Source organism: Protobothrops mucrosquamatus, unplaced genomic scaffold, assembly GCF_001527695.2.
Source record: "Protobothrops mucrosquamatus isolate PMUCROS unplaced genomic scaffold, P.Mucros_1.0 scaffold488, whole genome shotgun sequence".
Classification (NCBI taxonomy): domain Eukaryota; kingdom Metazoa; phylum Chordata; class Lepidosauria; order Squamata; family Viperidae; genus Protobothrops; species Protobothrops mucrosquamatus.
The window spans coordinates 60,019-78,091 of NW_015386807.1; the positions used below are offsets into that span (position 1 = coordinate 60,019).

The 18,073-nt window shown below is 35.8% G+C and overlaps 1 protein-coding gene across 1 annotated transcript in view; it reads left to right on the top strand.

Annotated features, from left to right (window-relative positions):
• GPC1 (glypican 1) overlaps window positions 1-18,073 on the top strand; it is a gene marked incomplete at its 5' end in the record, with an annotated part of 83,748 nt that overhangs the window by 45,423 nt on the left and 20,252 nt on the right. The window contains one exon of the mRNA XM_015816735.1: window positions 10,157-10,548. Coding sequence (XP_015672221.1) covers window positions 10,157-10,548 — 392 coding nt within the window. The remainder of the gene's footprint in view (window positions 1-10,156; window positions 10,549-18,073) is intronic.

Consider the following 18,073-nt stretch of genomic DNA (forward strand, 5'->3'; position numbering starts at 1 on the left):
GGTCTGTTTCTTTTAAATAATTTAAATCCCTCTAGCTGTGTGTTCCATTTGTGGGTTTCATCGCACCATGTTTCCGTAATGGCAACAATATCATATCTGACCTCATTTACCTATATTTTATACTTTCTTTGTCAGTCTATATCTTAATTCTTTCAGCATCTTCTTTATATACTATTCATCATACTTGTTTTCTCTTATCAACAATGAAGGAAAGAGAGTGCCCAGAAATAATTCTTGCAGGTTTGCAATATAAAATAATCTAGGTTTTCATGCAAATATTTATAATTTACAATTACCTGTGACTTAAAGTTGCTATTATAAAAAGGTTTTAAATGTAGTGAAAACTATATTAAAGTATAATTAACAGGATATGCATCCTAAGCTATATATTTAAAATGAGCTGTATAATTTAATTTTGAAATGTAGTTTTCTGTAATGAAAATGTGGAAAAAAATCATATTCATGTTTTAAAAGTGACTCAGAAATTTGCATTACATTTCTCTAAATTGCTTTTGAGTTTAGACATGTATTTTTAACTTAAAAAGTATGGATTGCTATAGCCTTTAAATTAATAAAGGGTATTTATAATGATATGACTGATGATTGGCTTGTGTTCTCTCTGGAAGCACAAATGAATTATCTAAACAGGAAAAAAAGTGGCCTGTTTGGGGAGAAAGTGAGATGGAGAAAGAATAATGTGTTATGTTTATATTTCCAGAACAGCTGCTTGAAAACCAAAATCAAGATGCCTCTTCCCAAAATTTTCTATAACAGACTTTACTAGCTTAATTGTAATGCTTTTTTCTGGCAAGATAGATGCGAGGGGGGGGAGTCATGAGTATGATAAAGTGCTCAAAAATAACATAATGATGCTGTACTTGAACAACATCTCCTTTAGGGTATAATTGGAGGCTTAATGTTCATCCACTCTAACAAAGAAGTGTGTTGGATTTTAAAGGAGGAAAGCTAATGGTTTTAATTACCAGCACTTAATGGCCAAAATTGTTTAATTTTTTTCCATTTTTAATTACGGGAAGAGCTTAGCTAGCCTCAGACCATATCATTTACAGATCTTCTGTCCACTGTATACTAGCTCATATTTCCATAGCAAGAATATTATTGTGATTTTGCATGGTATTTAAAGAGACTAGCTCAGTATTATAAGAACATGGTCTCTGCAGAAATAATTCTAGTGGTCCATTAATCACTGGTTCATGGACACTACTGTCCATGATTGTGAAAGTTACTTTTTTAAAAATAATAATAATAATAATTTCTACGCTAAGAAAGGAAATCTGAATATTGCTGTTCCTCATTATAACAAAATGGAATAAATGGCTTGTTCTGAGTTCTTGGTGCGTATGTGTCTTTTAAATAAAGAAGCTACCTTAAAAGTATTAAATTAATAGTTGACCATATAAAGACCTTCTTTCCATCCAAATCCCAGTCCTGAACCTCAGGAAGACTTTGTGAATTCTTTTAAGTTGTTTAATTTAATGACAAGTGAGTGAACAGAGGAATTATTCCTTTCCATCAGTCATTGTTTTAAACTGACTCTCTAAGAAGATACCAATCTTTTGGAATGTTTAGCTATTTTTATATTCATGTTGAAACACGCACATTTTGATGAAAGACTTTTTCACAGCCCAGACGACTAAATGGCACACCAGTTGCTATTTGCTTAATGTTGTTTGCCCAGGAAAAGAGTAACAATGTGTAAGTATTGAAAATCTGTTTTTTATCCAAGTCTTAAGAAATAATGAAAACTTAAAGTAGCCTTTACCAGTTCCTACATTTCTCACTATCTCATAGAAGAAGTATCTATGTTTTCTCCTTCAGGGATTTTCAAACTGGGAGTGGCATGACGAAATTTCAGGGAGGAATGCAAGAATGTGAAACTTGCATTAAAAAAAACAGTGAAAAAATGCAGTAAAGTTCAAATGATGATCAAATAGAATACTGTAGAAAGGCTGGGTGAACTGATGGGATTAAATATGAGAAAGGAACATCAATGACTGTGCAGCAGGAAACCTGAAACTGGACAGGCTGAAGGGAAAGAGGGAAGAAATGTGTCAGAAGATCACTAGTAGATTATTGGAAAGATGGAAGTGGGGGCCCAAAGTGTCCTTCTATGTATGCATCAAGTTTTTATTCGTTCGTTCATTCGTTCATTCGTTCATTCGATTTCTATAATCACCCATGTCAGCCAAGTAATTCTGGGAGCTTACAATTGTAAGCTAGCTATAAATAGTTATAAATAGTATCATATATAAATATTATAAAAGTTAAAACAATTAAAGCAGTAGAAATATCCAAAAATACATACGTATAGCAACCAAGATAATTAACCAATTAACATCGGTAAAGCCAAGAAACAAGCCCTCAGCACATTAAGAGCCTTGGGCCCAGATACACAGCCAGGTTTTTATAGCCTTACAAAAGACCAATAGGGTTGTGAACATACTTAACAAATATTCAGCAAAGGAAATATGAGAGTTTCTGAAACATCAAAGATGGGGCATGATGCCAAAAATTCCTGATTTTTTTAGATTAATAGAAAATAAATCACAACACATCTAAAGAAAGACTGTCTTAGAGCAGTCCAAAACTTGTCCAAAACAGATTGCCTATAACTTAAGGAAATTGTATCACTGTGTAGCTAGTTCACAGAACACAGCTCATTAACAACTGCAGGCTTTGGGAGCAATGAAGCTATTTAACTTTTGAATTCCAGCTGATAAAGCTTTGGAAGGCTGCTACTCCTTCTGCTTCACTTACTGTATAGTTAAAGCACTGTATACAAGAGCAAACTATAGGTTTCCAGATAGTGTTCATTTATTTACTTATCTTCTAACCAGTAATTAGTAAAGAAAAAAACCATAACAGAATGAAACATAACAGAATGAAAGCATTAAACTTTAAAGGGTGAAAAGAGAAGGCAAAGCAGATAGCAGCATGAATGCCAAGCAAGCCATTTTAGGAGACCATTCCACTGTACAATACAATTAAAAATTCCTCTCTTTTATAACTACATGCCTAACCTTCATTTGGAGATCATTCTGGAGGAGCACCTTCAAAGATGACATGGAGACATTTCTTTAAGGAACAGCTCTCATCATTCCTGAGAAAATGAATTAAACAGGAAAAAAGTTTGTTCTTATGAGTGAACCACAAAAAAATTGTCCTGAGGTAGTAATAGCACTCTGACATGCATTGGATGTTTTTATTGTATTCAATAGAAACAAATAAAAAATTATGATGTTAGTCCTATTTGACTTTCCCACTCATCTGCTCATTTTGGGACATCTCTTGGGTTGGGTTGTTTCAGTTATTATGGTAACTCTTACTGTTAGTTACTTAGAATGAGAATTGTGCAACTTAGATTCCTGTTTAAATAAGAGCTGTGTAGTGTTTCATATACAAAGGCAAAAATTTGCTTTGAAGTACATGGGGGCATAAAAATAGCATGCATCTTCAACTTCTAAAATCAGATTGTCTTTTCCCAGGATTATGCAGAAGCAAAACTGTTGTTATGCAAAGCTGTGCCATCTTGAGAAATGGAGCAATTGCTTTAACAGGTTACAGACAAGTGTGACATGTATGCATTCTGAAGCATCCTTCAGATCATAAGCATTGCGCAACTCTATATATGTATTGTAACTGCATTTCCAAGGAGTGTCGTATACAACAAAGGAGTGGCAATCCTAGTCAAGTGGCTGATTAAAATGAGCTACAAAGAGTATACCTAAATTGTAGTTTTTGCCAGTCAAATCTATTTCTGCAAGTTAATAACACAATACTCTATAAGGCAGCCTCTCCAGCTTGCTTACCAGGTTTCCCAGCAAGTATAGCCAGTGCTGAGAATTACAGAAATTCAAATCTATATATGTGGACAGAGAAGGAGATTTTAAAAATTGCATCGGGTAATAAACTCTGTTTATTATTGGATATAGTTTGGAGTGCTGTTCATTGAAGCCTATTAAAATTAGAGTTTTCCTACAGCTTTCTTTGAGCTGTTCCACTGTCTGAAATATGAATGGAAACTGAACAAAATTTCAAGAGAATGCTCAAAGAGCTCTCAAAAGCTGTTGCTTCAATAATAATAATAATAATAATAATAATAATAATAATAATAATAATAACAACAACAACAACAATGGCAAAATAAAGCATTTTTTGTCAAATTTATTTTAAAAATTTCAGATAACCAAATGTGGATTGCTTTAACGCTAACATGTCACCATAACGTTAATGTGCTACCAGACATATCGGGGATTTGTGAAAGTGTGATAATATTATAGGGATAAATCTCCAGTCCACAAATATTTTCTGAAACACAACGTTAGGAGTTCTTTCCAGGCAACAAAGGAAATTGATTTTTATAGCATGGAGGAGAGATAAAATGTGACTACGGTAAGAACTTATGATAAGGAGGATCCTGCCTGAAAACGAAAAGGTTATTCCAACAGTCAGTTTATCCTCTTCTTTCCTCTCACTGGGGAAAATCAATATGTCAGATCCACTGTGCAGCATAAATCCCTTTAGCCTTTTTGAGATGTTAGATGTTAAATAAACAGGGCCTTTCACATTCCAGATGGAAAGAAATATCTTAAAACAGGAAGGCTGCATAAAAACAAAACCATAGTTATTTTCATATTCCATTTATTTGCCATTATAAAGTATATGTGTAGATAGTGTTACTTAAAATTTATTGCCTGAGAATTAGCGTCAGTCCTACTGAATGGAGCAACTTCAACATTTTATTTAATTCTTACTTTGTTTTCCTCCAACTTTTCAGAAATACTGCTTCTCACTAGGTCTCATGTCTATCCCTCCTTCGCAAAAAAACAAACAAATATAAAGCTCCTTCCTTTTACTAAAACAGCAATATACTGTATATATGTTTTGTATATATTTCTTTGCATTTATACTTCCTTCTGCAGTATGGCCTTTATCTTCAGGCAGGAATCTTTGTTCCCCTAAAGAATAAGCAAAAATCTTAAATGGCATAAAATAAAATTCAAAACAGAAAGGGCATGAAACTGTGTCAGTGGTGCTCTCTGGTATTCAAAGCTAGATAAAGTTTTGATTCATCAGTTTCTTTCTATAAACATAAAATTCTGCTTCATTCAAAGCAACTAATATTTGGGTTCAAAATCAATCAAATAGCTATTCCAGAAATAAATGGCAACTCTGCACTTATCTCTCTACTTAACATACAATAATCAAGTGTGGATGACACGAGTTGGCTAAATTTACTGAAAGATGGGAACAAGCTTACTTGCACAAAATTATTGGGTGAAATAATTCCTGTACAAGTTCTGCAGTGGTTAGAGATTTGTGCCACTTGAAAACGGAAAACTAGGAATATGGGCTAGTTAATGGATCCCTTGAGAAGCTGCATCCTCTTTAATGCAATAACTCAGAATTACTAAGTCAATTGGAATGGTACTCATTCCCAAAAGATCAGCAATCACAATCTAACAGCATTATATGGAATTCAAACAATATTATCTAGCAATAAGGCAAAGCACCTTCCTTTGTGCAGAAGAAAGTGGATTTGTTTTGCTGAGATGGTAGTCTTTGAAAATCTATACTAAGATTCACACTGTCCATACTGCCCATTTGCAGAATCTGCTTACAATACTGTTCAATACAACATCTTATAAGCAGACTGAGACATTGCTTTTAAAAACATATCTACAGTTAATTTCTTTGCATACATACATTCTCAGATATAAATACATATACAGACATATGCACACACAATTTAAATTTCTATTTAATTTGAAATGTCTTCATAAAGCCTTAAAAATGGAGCTCTCCCTTAGCTAGTTAGGCACCATGAAATTGTCTCAGATCCTGATAACCATAAGTCATCCATAAATTCTTGCCATCTTCATCTGCCCCCTTAATAGCTCTTCCAAGGAAATTCTAATGATTTCTTTGATCCCACCTTTCCTTAATATTTCTTTTCTTCTCTTCTTTCAAGAACAATCTTTTTTTTCTAGGCCAGCTATTCATTAACTAACCCTAAATAGCAGATAGAAGAAAACTGATGGTAAAGAGAGGAAGAAGAAGGAGCTGCAGAACCATAAATAACATATTTCAAAATATTTCAGAAGAAATATTTTAGGCTTCATACAATTCATACTGTGACCAATCTTCCTTTATTCATGAGAATTGCTAAAAGAGGGTTTTTATCCTACAATTGGGAGTCTAGTGTACTTTGGACCAGCCTCTTAGTTCAGACTAATTGTGGTCTGATTTTTATCAGTTTCTATTGGGCTGCTGATGGCTCCATATCATAGTTATAATATTGCCGTGATAAATCCATTCTGAAATATTTATATCACAATCAGGGTCTTTACAACCATTATCTTCATAGGGCACACTTTGCATCTCAAAATTTTCAGTGAACTGGACATACTACACATGAATTCTCTAATCTTGTTATTAGTAATAATTTTTACATTCTCTCCAACCTCTAGTAGAAGGGACCAGTCATTAATCTGTTATGGCAAAGACTGCTTCCTAAACTTTTCCCATATGATAAAGGGAAGCTAATCTGAACCTAGTATGTATCAGCTTGTTTGTTACCTTCACATATTTCTCCCGTGTTATTCCTTCTCTGGTTTTAAATTACAAGTAATATATTTTCTTGTTGTAATAACCTAGTTATTAGATCCTTGGAGACTTAATTAAAAGATTGGATGAATTCTCTTAAATCAGAGAAATTGTTCTCACCTGTTAGAAACTATTGTAGATATTGCATTAGTGAATATAGAAGAGCTACTAATCTTTATAAGCAAATTACACAAGAGAGTTAAAAGCAGTCTTTATAGTTGAAGTATATGCATAAACCTGCCTTGTGATATAGTTATTTCAAGAGATATCTTATTTATCTAAAAGAAGATTATGTCTTGTCCATTTGCATAGATTCTCCAAAATGATTTTCTTGGGGCACTTATTGTAGTTAAAGAGAGATCAATATATTGGAGAGTATTAAGTAGAGTACCATACTGATCAGACCTGGGTCATATAACCTTCAATATTTTTGGGTGGTAAGAAGTAATAATCTTCATTAATTAGAGAAATAGTTCAAAGTAACATTGAAATTTAACAGAGACAAATATAAAATTCTTCACTTCAAAAACATAAATAATAGATGGGGGTAGGATGGAATAGCTGACCCGGTAGTGCTACTTGTGCAAAAAGTCCTGGAATAGTAGTGTGATATGGCAGAGGAGGAAGAGGAGGCTATATCAACAGATGAATGACTTCCAAATCACATGAAATAATAATCAAAGTTCTGAGCTTTTAAAAAGAATCATATAATTTTAATAGGATCAAGGAAGGACAGGCAACAAGGATTATCAAGCTATTGGAAATCTATGAAAATAGATTGAAGGACTTGGGTATGTTTAGTCTTAAGAAAAATCATATGAATAGCGATATATATATATATATATATATATATATATATATATATATATATATATATATATATATATATATATATATATATACACACACACTTCTGTTCAATGTCTGATTCACAGAAACTACCTGAATTTTTTTTCAGTAGTGGTTTGCACTCATCAAATATCTGAAAGAATGCCATATAGAAATCAAAGACCCATTATCTATATTATTACAAAGTCCAGGATACAAAATAATGGATAAAAGTTATAGGAAAGCAGACCAGAACTGATACCCTAATAATAAGAATAGCTAGATGGTGAAACCAATTGCCCAGAGAGGTGGTATTCCACTGGATGGAATCTATTTAGGATGCTTTAATTTGGATTCCTGCATTAAGAAAGGAGCTGGAATCAGTGACCTAAATGTATCTTTCCCACTCTTTGGTCCTCTGGTATCACCTATTAAGGTGATGGCCAAGCAGTCTGCTCAATTTTAATGTAGTATACCAGCATTAACATTTAAGATACTGTGAAATATTTTCTCTTTTATGGATGAATTCCATCCATTCATCACCATCATCACCAGTTTGTGAATTGTTTAGCACTTACAAATGATTTTAACTGTTCCCTAGTTTGAAAATATTGTTAGAATGAATAGATTGTTTAAAAATTGCAAAAATAAATGAGATATACAATTTTAACTATTTGTTCAAGAAGCAGTGCTTTCTGAAGGATTACAGGAACTTTCTGCTGCTATGAATGATTTCTGAGCTGAATAGTTTTACATCAAAACACTTCAGCTGCCTCTTGAGCATGGCAGAAATATTAATATTTCTTCCTCATAATCTGCATACATAACTGCATAGGGTCTCTTTGTAGTAGAAATATGATTGACCAACGACTGTAGCAAAATTATTCTGGGGTCCCCAACAGGCTTAGGGACCCCAGAGTGATATGGAGCCCATCAAGTAGGCTCATTTGATGTTGTCGCCAGGGGAGTGGGGGGGCTTATTTCTTTTTGTATTGGGGTTCTATCCTTGTAAGCCCCCCCGGAGTCAATGAGAGTGAGTTTGGCGGCCATATAAATGTTCTTAAATAAATAAATAGCTGTGGTCTGAAAGAGTCATAAAGAATGGTGCTATTGTTAATTGATACTAATATAAGTCAATGCTGCTCCGTCCAGATACTATTATATGTAAAAATACTTGGTCTGATTCAATAGAATAATACAGACTGGCAACTCAACATTTCATGATTTCTATGTCTAATTTCAAAGAAAAAAGTAAATATAATTGCATTTCACAGAAGAAGGTAGATAAGATAAACTAAGATAAGACTATGTAATGTGTAGTAGTTCTTCAACACAGCTTTATTTTTTTTTAATTGTGGCATCTTTCAACATTTTTTTCCAACTAAACTAAGTGAAATGAAGAATGCTTGGGATTCTAGGATAGTAATAAATTTCTGTGTGAAAGGACTGAATTCAATACAGTTGTAAAGCTAAAATCTTTTACAATGTGCTTTGAGATACATTTGTTTTCATTCTAGGTATGCATTGATGCAAGATTCTTATTTGCTTAACCATTCTTTTCCAAATAACCCACATTTAGCTGGAGTCACACCACATGTTTAGCTATAAATCATTGTTTACAAACCATAATGTTTATATTGACAAATCACTGAGCAAAACCCAAATAAACCATATTTGTGTGATTTCAGGCCAGGTTTGTGCTTTTTGCAGCTGATTCTGGTTGGTGGATATTGTCAAGTAACTGATAAAACTAAATAAGAGTTTCACAGATCTACAATTAATCTAGAATGATTCCCTTAATTTTGCTTGTAAGGTTAATGGAGCTCTTAGTTCTTATTTTTCTATTTTACAAGGGAAGGCCTTGCATTATAGTATTTAATGACCTGCTATTCTTAGCATAAATATTCATAAATGATATCTAAAAGTAAATAATGTCTCAGCACCATGGAAAAATGCTTTGAAAGGATATAGTATTTGCTCTCTTTTAGTAAAAGTTAGATCAGTGGTAATGAACCAGCATGCTATTTGTCATGTTGTTTCTTTTAAAACAAAAAAAAATTGTAAGTAGTCAAATAATTTTCTAAATGTCCTCTTTTAATATCAAGAGCAAATATTGAACCTTTTAGTCTTCATACTTCTAAATGTATTTATTGTTGATATACTGTATTCTCTTAAATAGCATGGTAAGCTTATGCACATATGTTTCTGTCAGGACCTTTTATCATACTGATTTATATAGTGATTTGCATATATTATCTTGGGAATTAAGCAGTATGATCAAATTTAAATGTAATTGTTATCGGTTACCATTTCATTTAAGATGTATTTGGGCATATTTCCCATAGATAAAATTTCATCAGTGCCTGATTTCCAAATATACAAGAAATAATAATGAATGTAGTGTTGTATCTTACACATTCATGGGAATGTTGAGGAAGTATAATTTTAGAGATGAGCTTTTGGGGACAAATCTTTCACAGTTCTGAATGTGAATCTGGTTTTGCATCTATTCAGTCAAACAACAAAATGCAAATGACACGTATTCATTTTTTGTGCTTAACTATATCAGTGCACTTAACATATCAGGTTTTTTCATTTCCTTTTAATAATGATGCAATAAATTAATGTGAAGATGTCTTTAATTCTTGTTAATTTCCTTCCAGAAATTCCTGACCTATTTCTCCTACTTCTTTGATTTCAGGTTACTTCCAGGATTTGTTAAACAAGTCAGAGAAAGCACTTTATGACACATTTCCTGGTATGTATGGAGACCTTTATCTCCAGAACGTAAAGCTTTTCAAAGACTTGTATAGTGAGCTGCGGCATTATTATCGAGGCCCCAACATCAACTTAGAAGAAGCCCTCAATGAATTTTGGACTCGCCTGCTAGAGCGGCTCTTCAAGTTGATGAATCCCCAGTACCAGCTTCCGGACGAATATATGGACTGCATAGTGAAGCACTCGGAACAGCATAAGCCATTTGGAGAGGTTCCAAGGGACCTGAAGCTCAAGGCAACAAGGGCCTTTATTGCAGCCCGTTCCTTTGTGCAGGGACTTGGTGTGGGCAGCGATGTTGTCAGAAAGGTCTCTCAGGTAGGTCATTCACTTAAATTGCTGTGTGATCACCATTCCTGAGTGGTTTTAAAGTACCTATTTACTCTGGGAAATATATTTACCATTGTATTAAACAATGCAGACAGATTCATTGATTGGTGCCATTTCTGCTTTGCATAAATAATTACTCCAAGCAGAGAGCTTCCTTCAGTGTGTGGGTGTCGTTCCTGAAGTTTTGTCATAGCAGGATCCATCATGCAATTCAGTAAAGCAGTGGGACCATTCTTTTGAGTGTTAAATTTCTGGGAGATACCTTTTTTTCTTTGCTATATTACATCAAATCAATCTAGTGTCTGGTGTACTGTGGGAAAAAATACAAAGTGACTATCAAAGCTAAATACACTAGGAGGGCATGGCTTAAATCATAGTAGCTTCCTTATTACTGAAAATATTATGGGAAAGAGCCTTAAGGAAATTAAATATTTGTAGGTTTGTTCCAAAACATGTCCAGCATCTTTTATTCTTGGTATTATAAAATGCACATGCACAAAGAAACAGTGTGCAGATTAGCACAGCAAAACACTGAGAGGGTGTTCAGAGATTATTGTTAGTTTACCTCCCAATGAAAAGTTACATGTTTTTTCAACACAAATGGCCTGTAAAATACATATTATCTTCAGAGATAATAAAGAAAAACAAATAGCCCGAGTATCCAAATGTTTTATGTATCAATGTGATATTATAAATAATTTGAAAGTGATGGAGCCTTTATGCACAGCCAGTAGCATTGGACTTCTGGGCCATCAAGCAGATTGAACACAAAGAAGAACATAAGCCAGTGGTGGCGAACCTATGGCACGGGTACCAGAGGCGGCACTCAGAGCCCTCTCTGTGGACATGTGTGCCGTCGCCCCAGTCCTAGGTCTTCAGCTGGGTTTTATAAAACCTTTTTGCTTTAGGCCTCTGCCATTGTGTACAAAAAAAAAAGGTTCAATCAATCAGTCAATTTCAACTTCTCAAGGAAAAACAAAGATCTTGCAAAGTTGGAATTGATTGATTGAATTTTTTAGTCCCACCCAGTCTGCCGTTACCACCGCAGCCACGCTCACCCAATGAGCCACGCCCACCTGGCACCCGACGATACATAAGTGGGTTTTGGGTTGCAGTTTGGGCACTCAGTCTCTAAAAGGTTCACCATCACTGACATAAGCTATACTAGAAGTTGGCACAATTCAGCTAAAAATGTAAAGTCTTCTTGTTTTCCTTTTGAGTATTCAGTATGCTTCCGTTTTAAAATAATATTCCACTTGGGCCTGAAAGTATGAACTAGCTAGTTTAACCAGTCTGTCTTCATTTCCCTTTTCCTGGGTGCCCTCAATTCAGAAGTGTTTGGTTCATAAGTTTAGAGATTAAGTCATGCATTCCAGGACAAATGACTTTTCTATGTCAGTACAATGCATTTATCTCCTGATTGGTGGTATGTGAACACCAGCGTTATTTTGCAAAGTAAATTTTTGCATTAGAGTTTGCAAAGAAATGAGCGTAAGCATATTTGGGGTAAAACAACTGGCTGCACTTTTCGTCATGCTTGCTAAAATTATAATGAGTGGCAGAGTACAGTAACTATTCTCTGGAGTATGTCTGTGAAAGGAAGAGAAAAAAAGATACATCTGAAAGAAGCTAGCCTGAACTAGTGGAGTAAAGTTGTTCAATATATGCAGGGAATGAATAGAAAGCGAACACAAGGAAGGAAGAGGTAGAAGCTGCTTGGAACATAAAAAGACTTGTGTTATAGCAGTGGTTCTCAACCTTTCTAATGCCGTGACCCCAACCGGTCGTAAGTCGAGGACTAAACCGGTCGTAAGTCGAGGACTAAACCGGTCGTAAGTCGAGGACTACCCAACCGGTTGTAAGTCGAGGACTTTCCCTGCCCGGGAGCGCCGCACATGCGTGGTTCCGCCCCCTGCGCCGGCTGAGGCGTAGCTGGCAAGCGGCAGAGACGGAGCAGGCCGACCACCAGCTGGCCCAGCCCAAGGGAGGTAAGGCACCCGCCAGAAAAGGGGAAAAAAATGGTGGACAAAAAAAATGGCGGACAGCCTTGCTTGGCGACCCCATGAAATGGTCGATCGACCCCAAATGGGGTCCCGACCCACAGGTTGAGAACCACTGTGTTATAGAGTGCTGCAGAGGTACAATAAAAAAAAAATTCTATTTCTTGTGTTTACCCTCTAGTCTCATTAGCTGTCCCTTTGCAAGTATCGTTAGTAAAATAAGCTTTAGTATATCAAAGAAGTGATAAATCATACAGTGCTGGAGAATAAACATTCAGAATCATTGTATTTCCTGTGCATTGTTTGCAAAGATTTGCCATGTAATTTCCTTTATCTGCGATAAAATACACCTAATTTGCGTGATTGCTCAGTCGGTATTCATATTTATCTGAAGATTTTATTTATTTCATATTACTTTATATGGATACAGCAATCTATGCCATTCTTTTTGTAGCTGATCCTTATTCAGTAAAATCTGCTGTAGATAAAGCGAAGAAAAATACACAACTCATAAGCCAGCCTTAGAGAAAGCCAGTAAATTACATAAAGACAACTATTTTGTTGGTCAGCTCAAGCAACATTTTCATTTTTAATTACTACTGCTTGTCCCAGCTTCCAGGACTTGTATCTTTTGAATATTTCAGTCATTTTCCTTTTCAGTTTGCTCTTCAGTTGGATCATTAAATTCCAGAAGCTCTTGTGGAGATAGAAAGGTTTGCATGAGGGCTGGACTGAAAGAAAAGAGAATGAAAGCTGTTTACCAAATTGCCCTTTAGAGGGGGGCTCTGCTCACAACCCTAAGATCTCTCTTTCCCAGAAATGGCATAAAGCATTACTGTACTTCTCCCGTTAGTCATCCTGAATGAAGAGTAATTGAAACTCTTCTTGACTATTTTAAAATACCCTTATTTTAATATGAATGAAATATTTTGCTTTTGGGTGACTCTGGGTGGCCAGTCTAGAAATCTCTTACCAGTCTTTTCTTAGCATATATGAGATTTTACAACCTGCTAAGAAAGCATTTTGTATTATCCACAAGGTAATCCCTGGTTAATATTTTCACATACCACTTTAATTCTGCTGGCAGGTTAGTAGAATTAAGGAAAATGGGCTTTAGGAATGGATCCATGAGACTGCTTTTCACACACTGTAAGGTATTTTTTCAATAGTCACCCTGTGGTAAACACCTTATAGAGGTAGGTCAGGTGAAAGAACCAGCATAACAATATACCTTGGATTTTCTCTTTGACACACTGGATCAAGTGAGCATTTGTCTTCTAAGTGTATTAACTTCCAGATAGCAATTTTTGTCCAATAATTTGCTTTCTTTTCATAGTAGTAGCCCAAATTAGTAAACAACTGGAATAGGACTTTTTGTTCAGATGTAATAGAATTATGTCAAAAAGTGTACCAGTATAACAAACTTCACTGTGAGATGAAACTGCATTATTAAGACACCAGATCTATTTAAAAATAGTGTTCCAAGGCCTATGGACAAGTTATAAAGCTGGGGGATCATAATTAAGTGATTTTTAATTACTTAATAATTAAGTTTACCCTGAAATTGAAATCATATTACATTTTCAATGGCTAATGATTCCAACAAAATAAACAAATAGTTACAGTATAATAATGTTAATAGTAAAGTTAATAAAGGAATGCTTCTACCATACATGCCTTCTATAAATTTAGGGTAGGCCTCTAGATTGCAAAGCATTGTTCTTTTGGAAGGCCACAGTTTCTGAGAGCAAAAGCTTGAAAGACATACCATAACAGATTTTTGCGCTTTCATAATATCACAAAACCTTTCTCAACATGTCTTCAGGGGATCAGGTTGGGGAAAGCTGGAATTGGCCCTTAGGCTCAAACTAGATTAATGTGACAGACCCATCTGTTAAAACAGATGGTGGATTACCCCATAGCCCCTCTCTCTCCTCCCATTCCTTTATCCCCAGTGGAATTCCTCTCTGTCTTTGGCAGAAGAAATCAGTGCTTGAAGCAAAGAGTGTGGGAGGATGAACCAGGTTTTCTCATGCTCCATCAGCACACTGCCTTTTGGTCTAAGTTTTGAGGTAAACTTCAAAAGAAAGATAATATGTTGTTCTACACAGTGGAGAAATATAAATCCAATATAAATTCTAAATCATCCCCCAATGGATTTTTTTTCATTCCGAAGTTCTGTCAATATTTTTAATAAAGGAGAGAGTGAAGATGAATACACCAACTCTTCCTAGAGTGCAACAGACTCCAAGGCCCATCTGCTGGGGAAGGGAGGGCTGTGATAGTAGGAGGCAGTTTTGCAGGTCCACATCCCAATATCCCCCCCCCCATGAGGACAGAGAAAGATCTTATTCCGAGTGCCAGCGAGAGGCTTGCTTAATTTGATTGTATTTCAGATCTGTGCAAGGGAGCAGGTCTTTGCTAGTCTCTCAGGGAGGCTTAGTTGACGCTTTATATAAATTGGATTTTGTCTTCCTTGAATAAAAATAGGATGGGGAAATAAAAGATGAATACACCAATTCCTTCTTCCCCTCATCAGTCTGGCCCTCATCATCCTACCAATCTCTCTATATGATGTAGGATCCTGGAATTTCCACATCATCCAGACAACCAATTCTGAACCTTAGAACAGAGGAACTTCAGAAAACTTTTATGGAATCTCCTTTTCTAAATAAAAAAGGAGATAACTGCATATAAGAAGTGGTTATCACAGAGAAATATTTTTATTGATAATATTGTTACAGATTTACTGTACTGTTCACACATGCACACACATACACAGAGACATTTCTGGTGGATCTATAACAGTGATGACCAAGTGCCCAAACTGCAACCCAAAAGACACTTATTTATCGCCAGGTGCTAGGTGGGCGTGGCCCACTGGGTGGGCATGGCTGTGGTGGTCATGGCAGAATGGGTGGGTGTGGCCAAGGTGGATGTGGTCACCTTGATGTTGCTTGTAGGCAGGGACTCCTGCGGGGAGCGGACAGGGTTGGGGGAGATCCAGGGGGTCTCTGGTGGGTGGGACAGTGGGCAGGAGGCTCATCCTGTGGGGTGAGGGGAGACAAGGCAGGGCGGGGGTGCCATTGTCACAGGGCAAGGCGATGCAGAGGCCAGGGCGGTTGCTGCCTGACACCATCAGCCCCCGCACACAGAGGCCAGCAAGCACATGGGGGCCGACAGTGTCCGTCAGCAGCCACAGCCTGCCGGCCCCTCGACTGGCGCAATCTGGGGCTCCACAGCCCGTTGCCAGCAGTTCAGAGAAGCCGCCTCTGAGCTCGACGGCCAGCCGACAGCTAAGGAGGCGATACAGTGGGTCGTGCCCAGGAAAAGGAGAACATGCGAGTCCAGGAGGGACGGGATGGGGTGGAGGGAAACCAGCCGTGCTGGGATGCATCCGGCCATGTGGGACCTTGGCGAGTTACTGGGCAGCTGCTTGAGGGATGGTTGCCATCTCTGGGACATAGCGCACATACCCACAGAGAAGGCTCTGAGTGCCGCCTCTGGCACGCGTACCATAGGTTCGCCACCACTGATCTATAAACACATTCCCTTCAACTTAATTGACTTGAGCAAGCAGTTTGAGGAAAATAAATATCACTTCAGTATAGAGGATTATATTACATTCTCATTTTCATTGTCACACTCTATCCAGATGTCTTTTTTCCTCATGAAAGATCCACTAGTTTTCTGTTTGTTTTTAAGGTGGAGGGTAAGTATATGTCGAGCAACAATTCTTGGAATATTAATCATTTTGCAACACAGGTGTTGTAACAGTTAGAATTCTCCTTTTATGCGACTGACTATGGAGCAAGGAGAACATAAGCCTTAGTCTTGTTTTTGCTACCATCATTTAGGTAGAGTAAATACATGAATCCAGTTTTATTAAGGATTATTGATTACCACATTAATTTAATTCTCTCTCTTCTCCCCACACACAACTCACAAAGGCATGTTAGTGCATATCTCAACTTAGACCATAATTACACAATATTGGCCGGTGACAGCTTTCATAAAATGTAAAAGATAGCACTATAGGTGTGTTTGTTGCTTTCCATTAGACACTAAAATCCAATATATCCTTGTATTAAAATTACTTTCTATTTTCATTTTGTTTTGTATACTTCTGGGTATATGTCTAATTCCCTATCTTCCAAGTTTTATAGAATTTATCAAAATATGAAGCTTTTAAAATCAAGACAAATCGCTCTATAATAGATAAAAAGTCTAAACTAATCCCTAATTCAGTGGAAATTGTATTCATCATTAAAGATTCTGACCTTTGTGTGTCCTTGATGGATAAAAATAAGTTGTTAATGAATTTCATTTGAATGAGTTGATTATAACTTAGCATATTTAAAGTATAAACAATTGTAGTCACATTAATTTAAAAGAGCATACCTATGAATAACTAAGTCTGAATAATTATAGTTAGCTCTTAATATGAGAGCTGGTGTTATACTTTCTGCTTATATATTTATCTGAGAAACTAGTAAATTCTATTTTCATATCAGTTATTAAATCTGCAAACTGCAGAGCTTCCTGGCATATTGTAAAATGTAAAAAATGTTTTTCAACATAAATTATATCAAATCTAGATGACATACTACTCTGATTTCCTATGAGATAATTATTTAAAAAGAGAAATAATTCAAAGGATTGTCTAGTTGATGTAAGTAACCTCTAGTTGAATTCTCAGCCAGAATACTTTGACATAGAAATAATAAAATGGATATTTTTAAAAAATACATCACATTATATTAGCCTTGATATCCCACTTATCTGTATTATTTATTCATTTATTCTAGAGTATAATGTGCATATTTCTTACAAGCAAAGAGATTATTTATCATGATACTCACACAAACCTAAACAAGTCCTTAACCATAACCACTTTGTAATATGGCCCTTGGAAAATACATCTTTAATATTCCTCAATTAAAGGTAAAGGGAGATCTTAAAAGTGTCAAGCAGAACACTCCTCATTCATCTCTTTGATAAAAGCTTGTTGGAACACAACTGAATGAATGAGATACTCCACCAACCAAAATTTAGCTCTCTAAAATTCCTGCTGAATGGGATCAGAAAGAATAGTAATAAATCAAATTATAAAAAAGCAGTGCTATTTTAGTAATGCATTTGTACCAATAATTCAATTCTGCCCCATGTTGGGAAATTTATAAACCAAAAAGTGGTTGAAGGCCCAGTGAAATTAAATTATCTTTGAATATTTGAAAGGAATGAGGATGTATAGATGTTAGGGGTAAAGAATTCCACAGTATGGGAGCTGCCACACAGAAGCCTTGTTGTCTTGCTCATGGCAGTTTAGATACAAGGTAGACCTAATCAAGACATGTTTATCTACTTGTTGCCTTAATAATGGATCTGCCCTCTCTGAGTTAAGGTCATCCTCTACTTTTGGTCTCTTAGTAAGCTTACCAGAGAAATATTCTCAATAGATGGATAGATTCAACCCTGGCAGGATGGTGCTTGATATAATGAAAGCTAGCTGA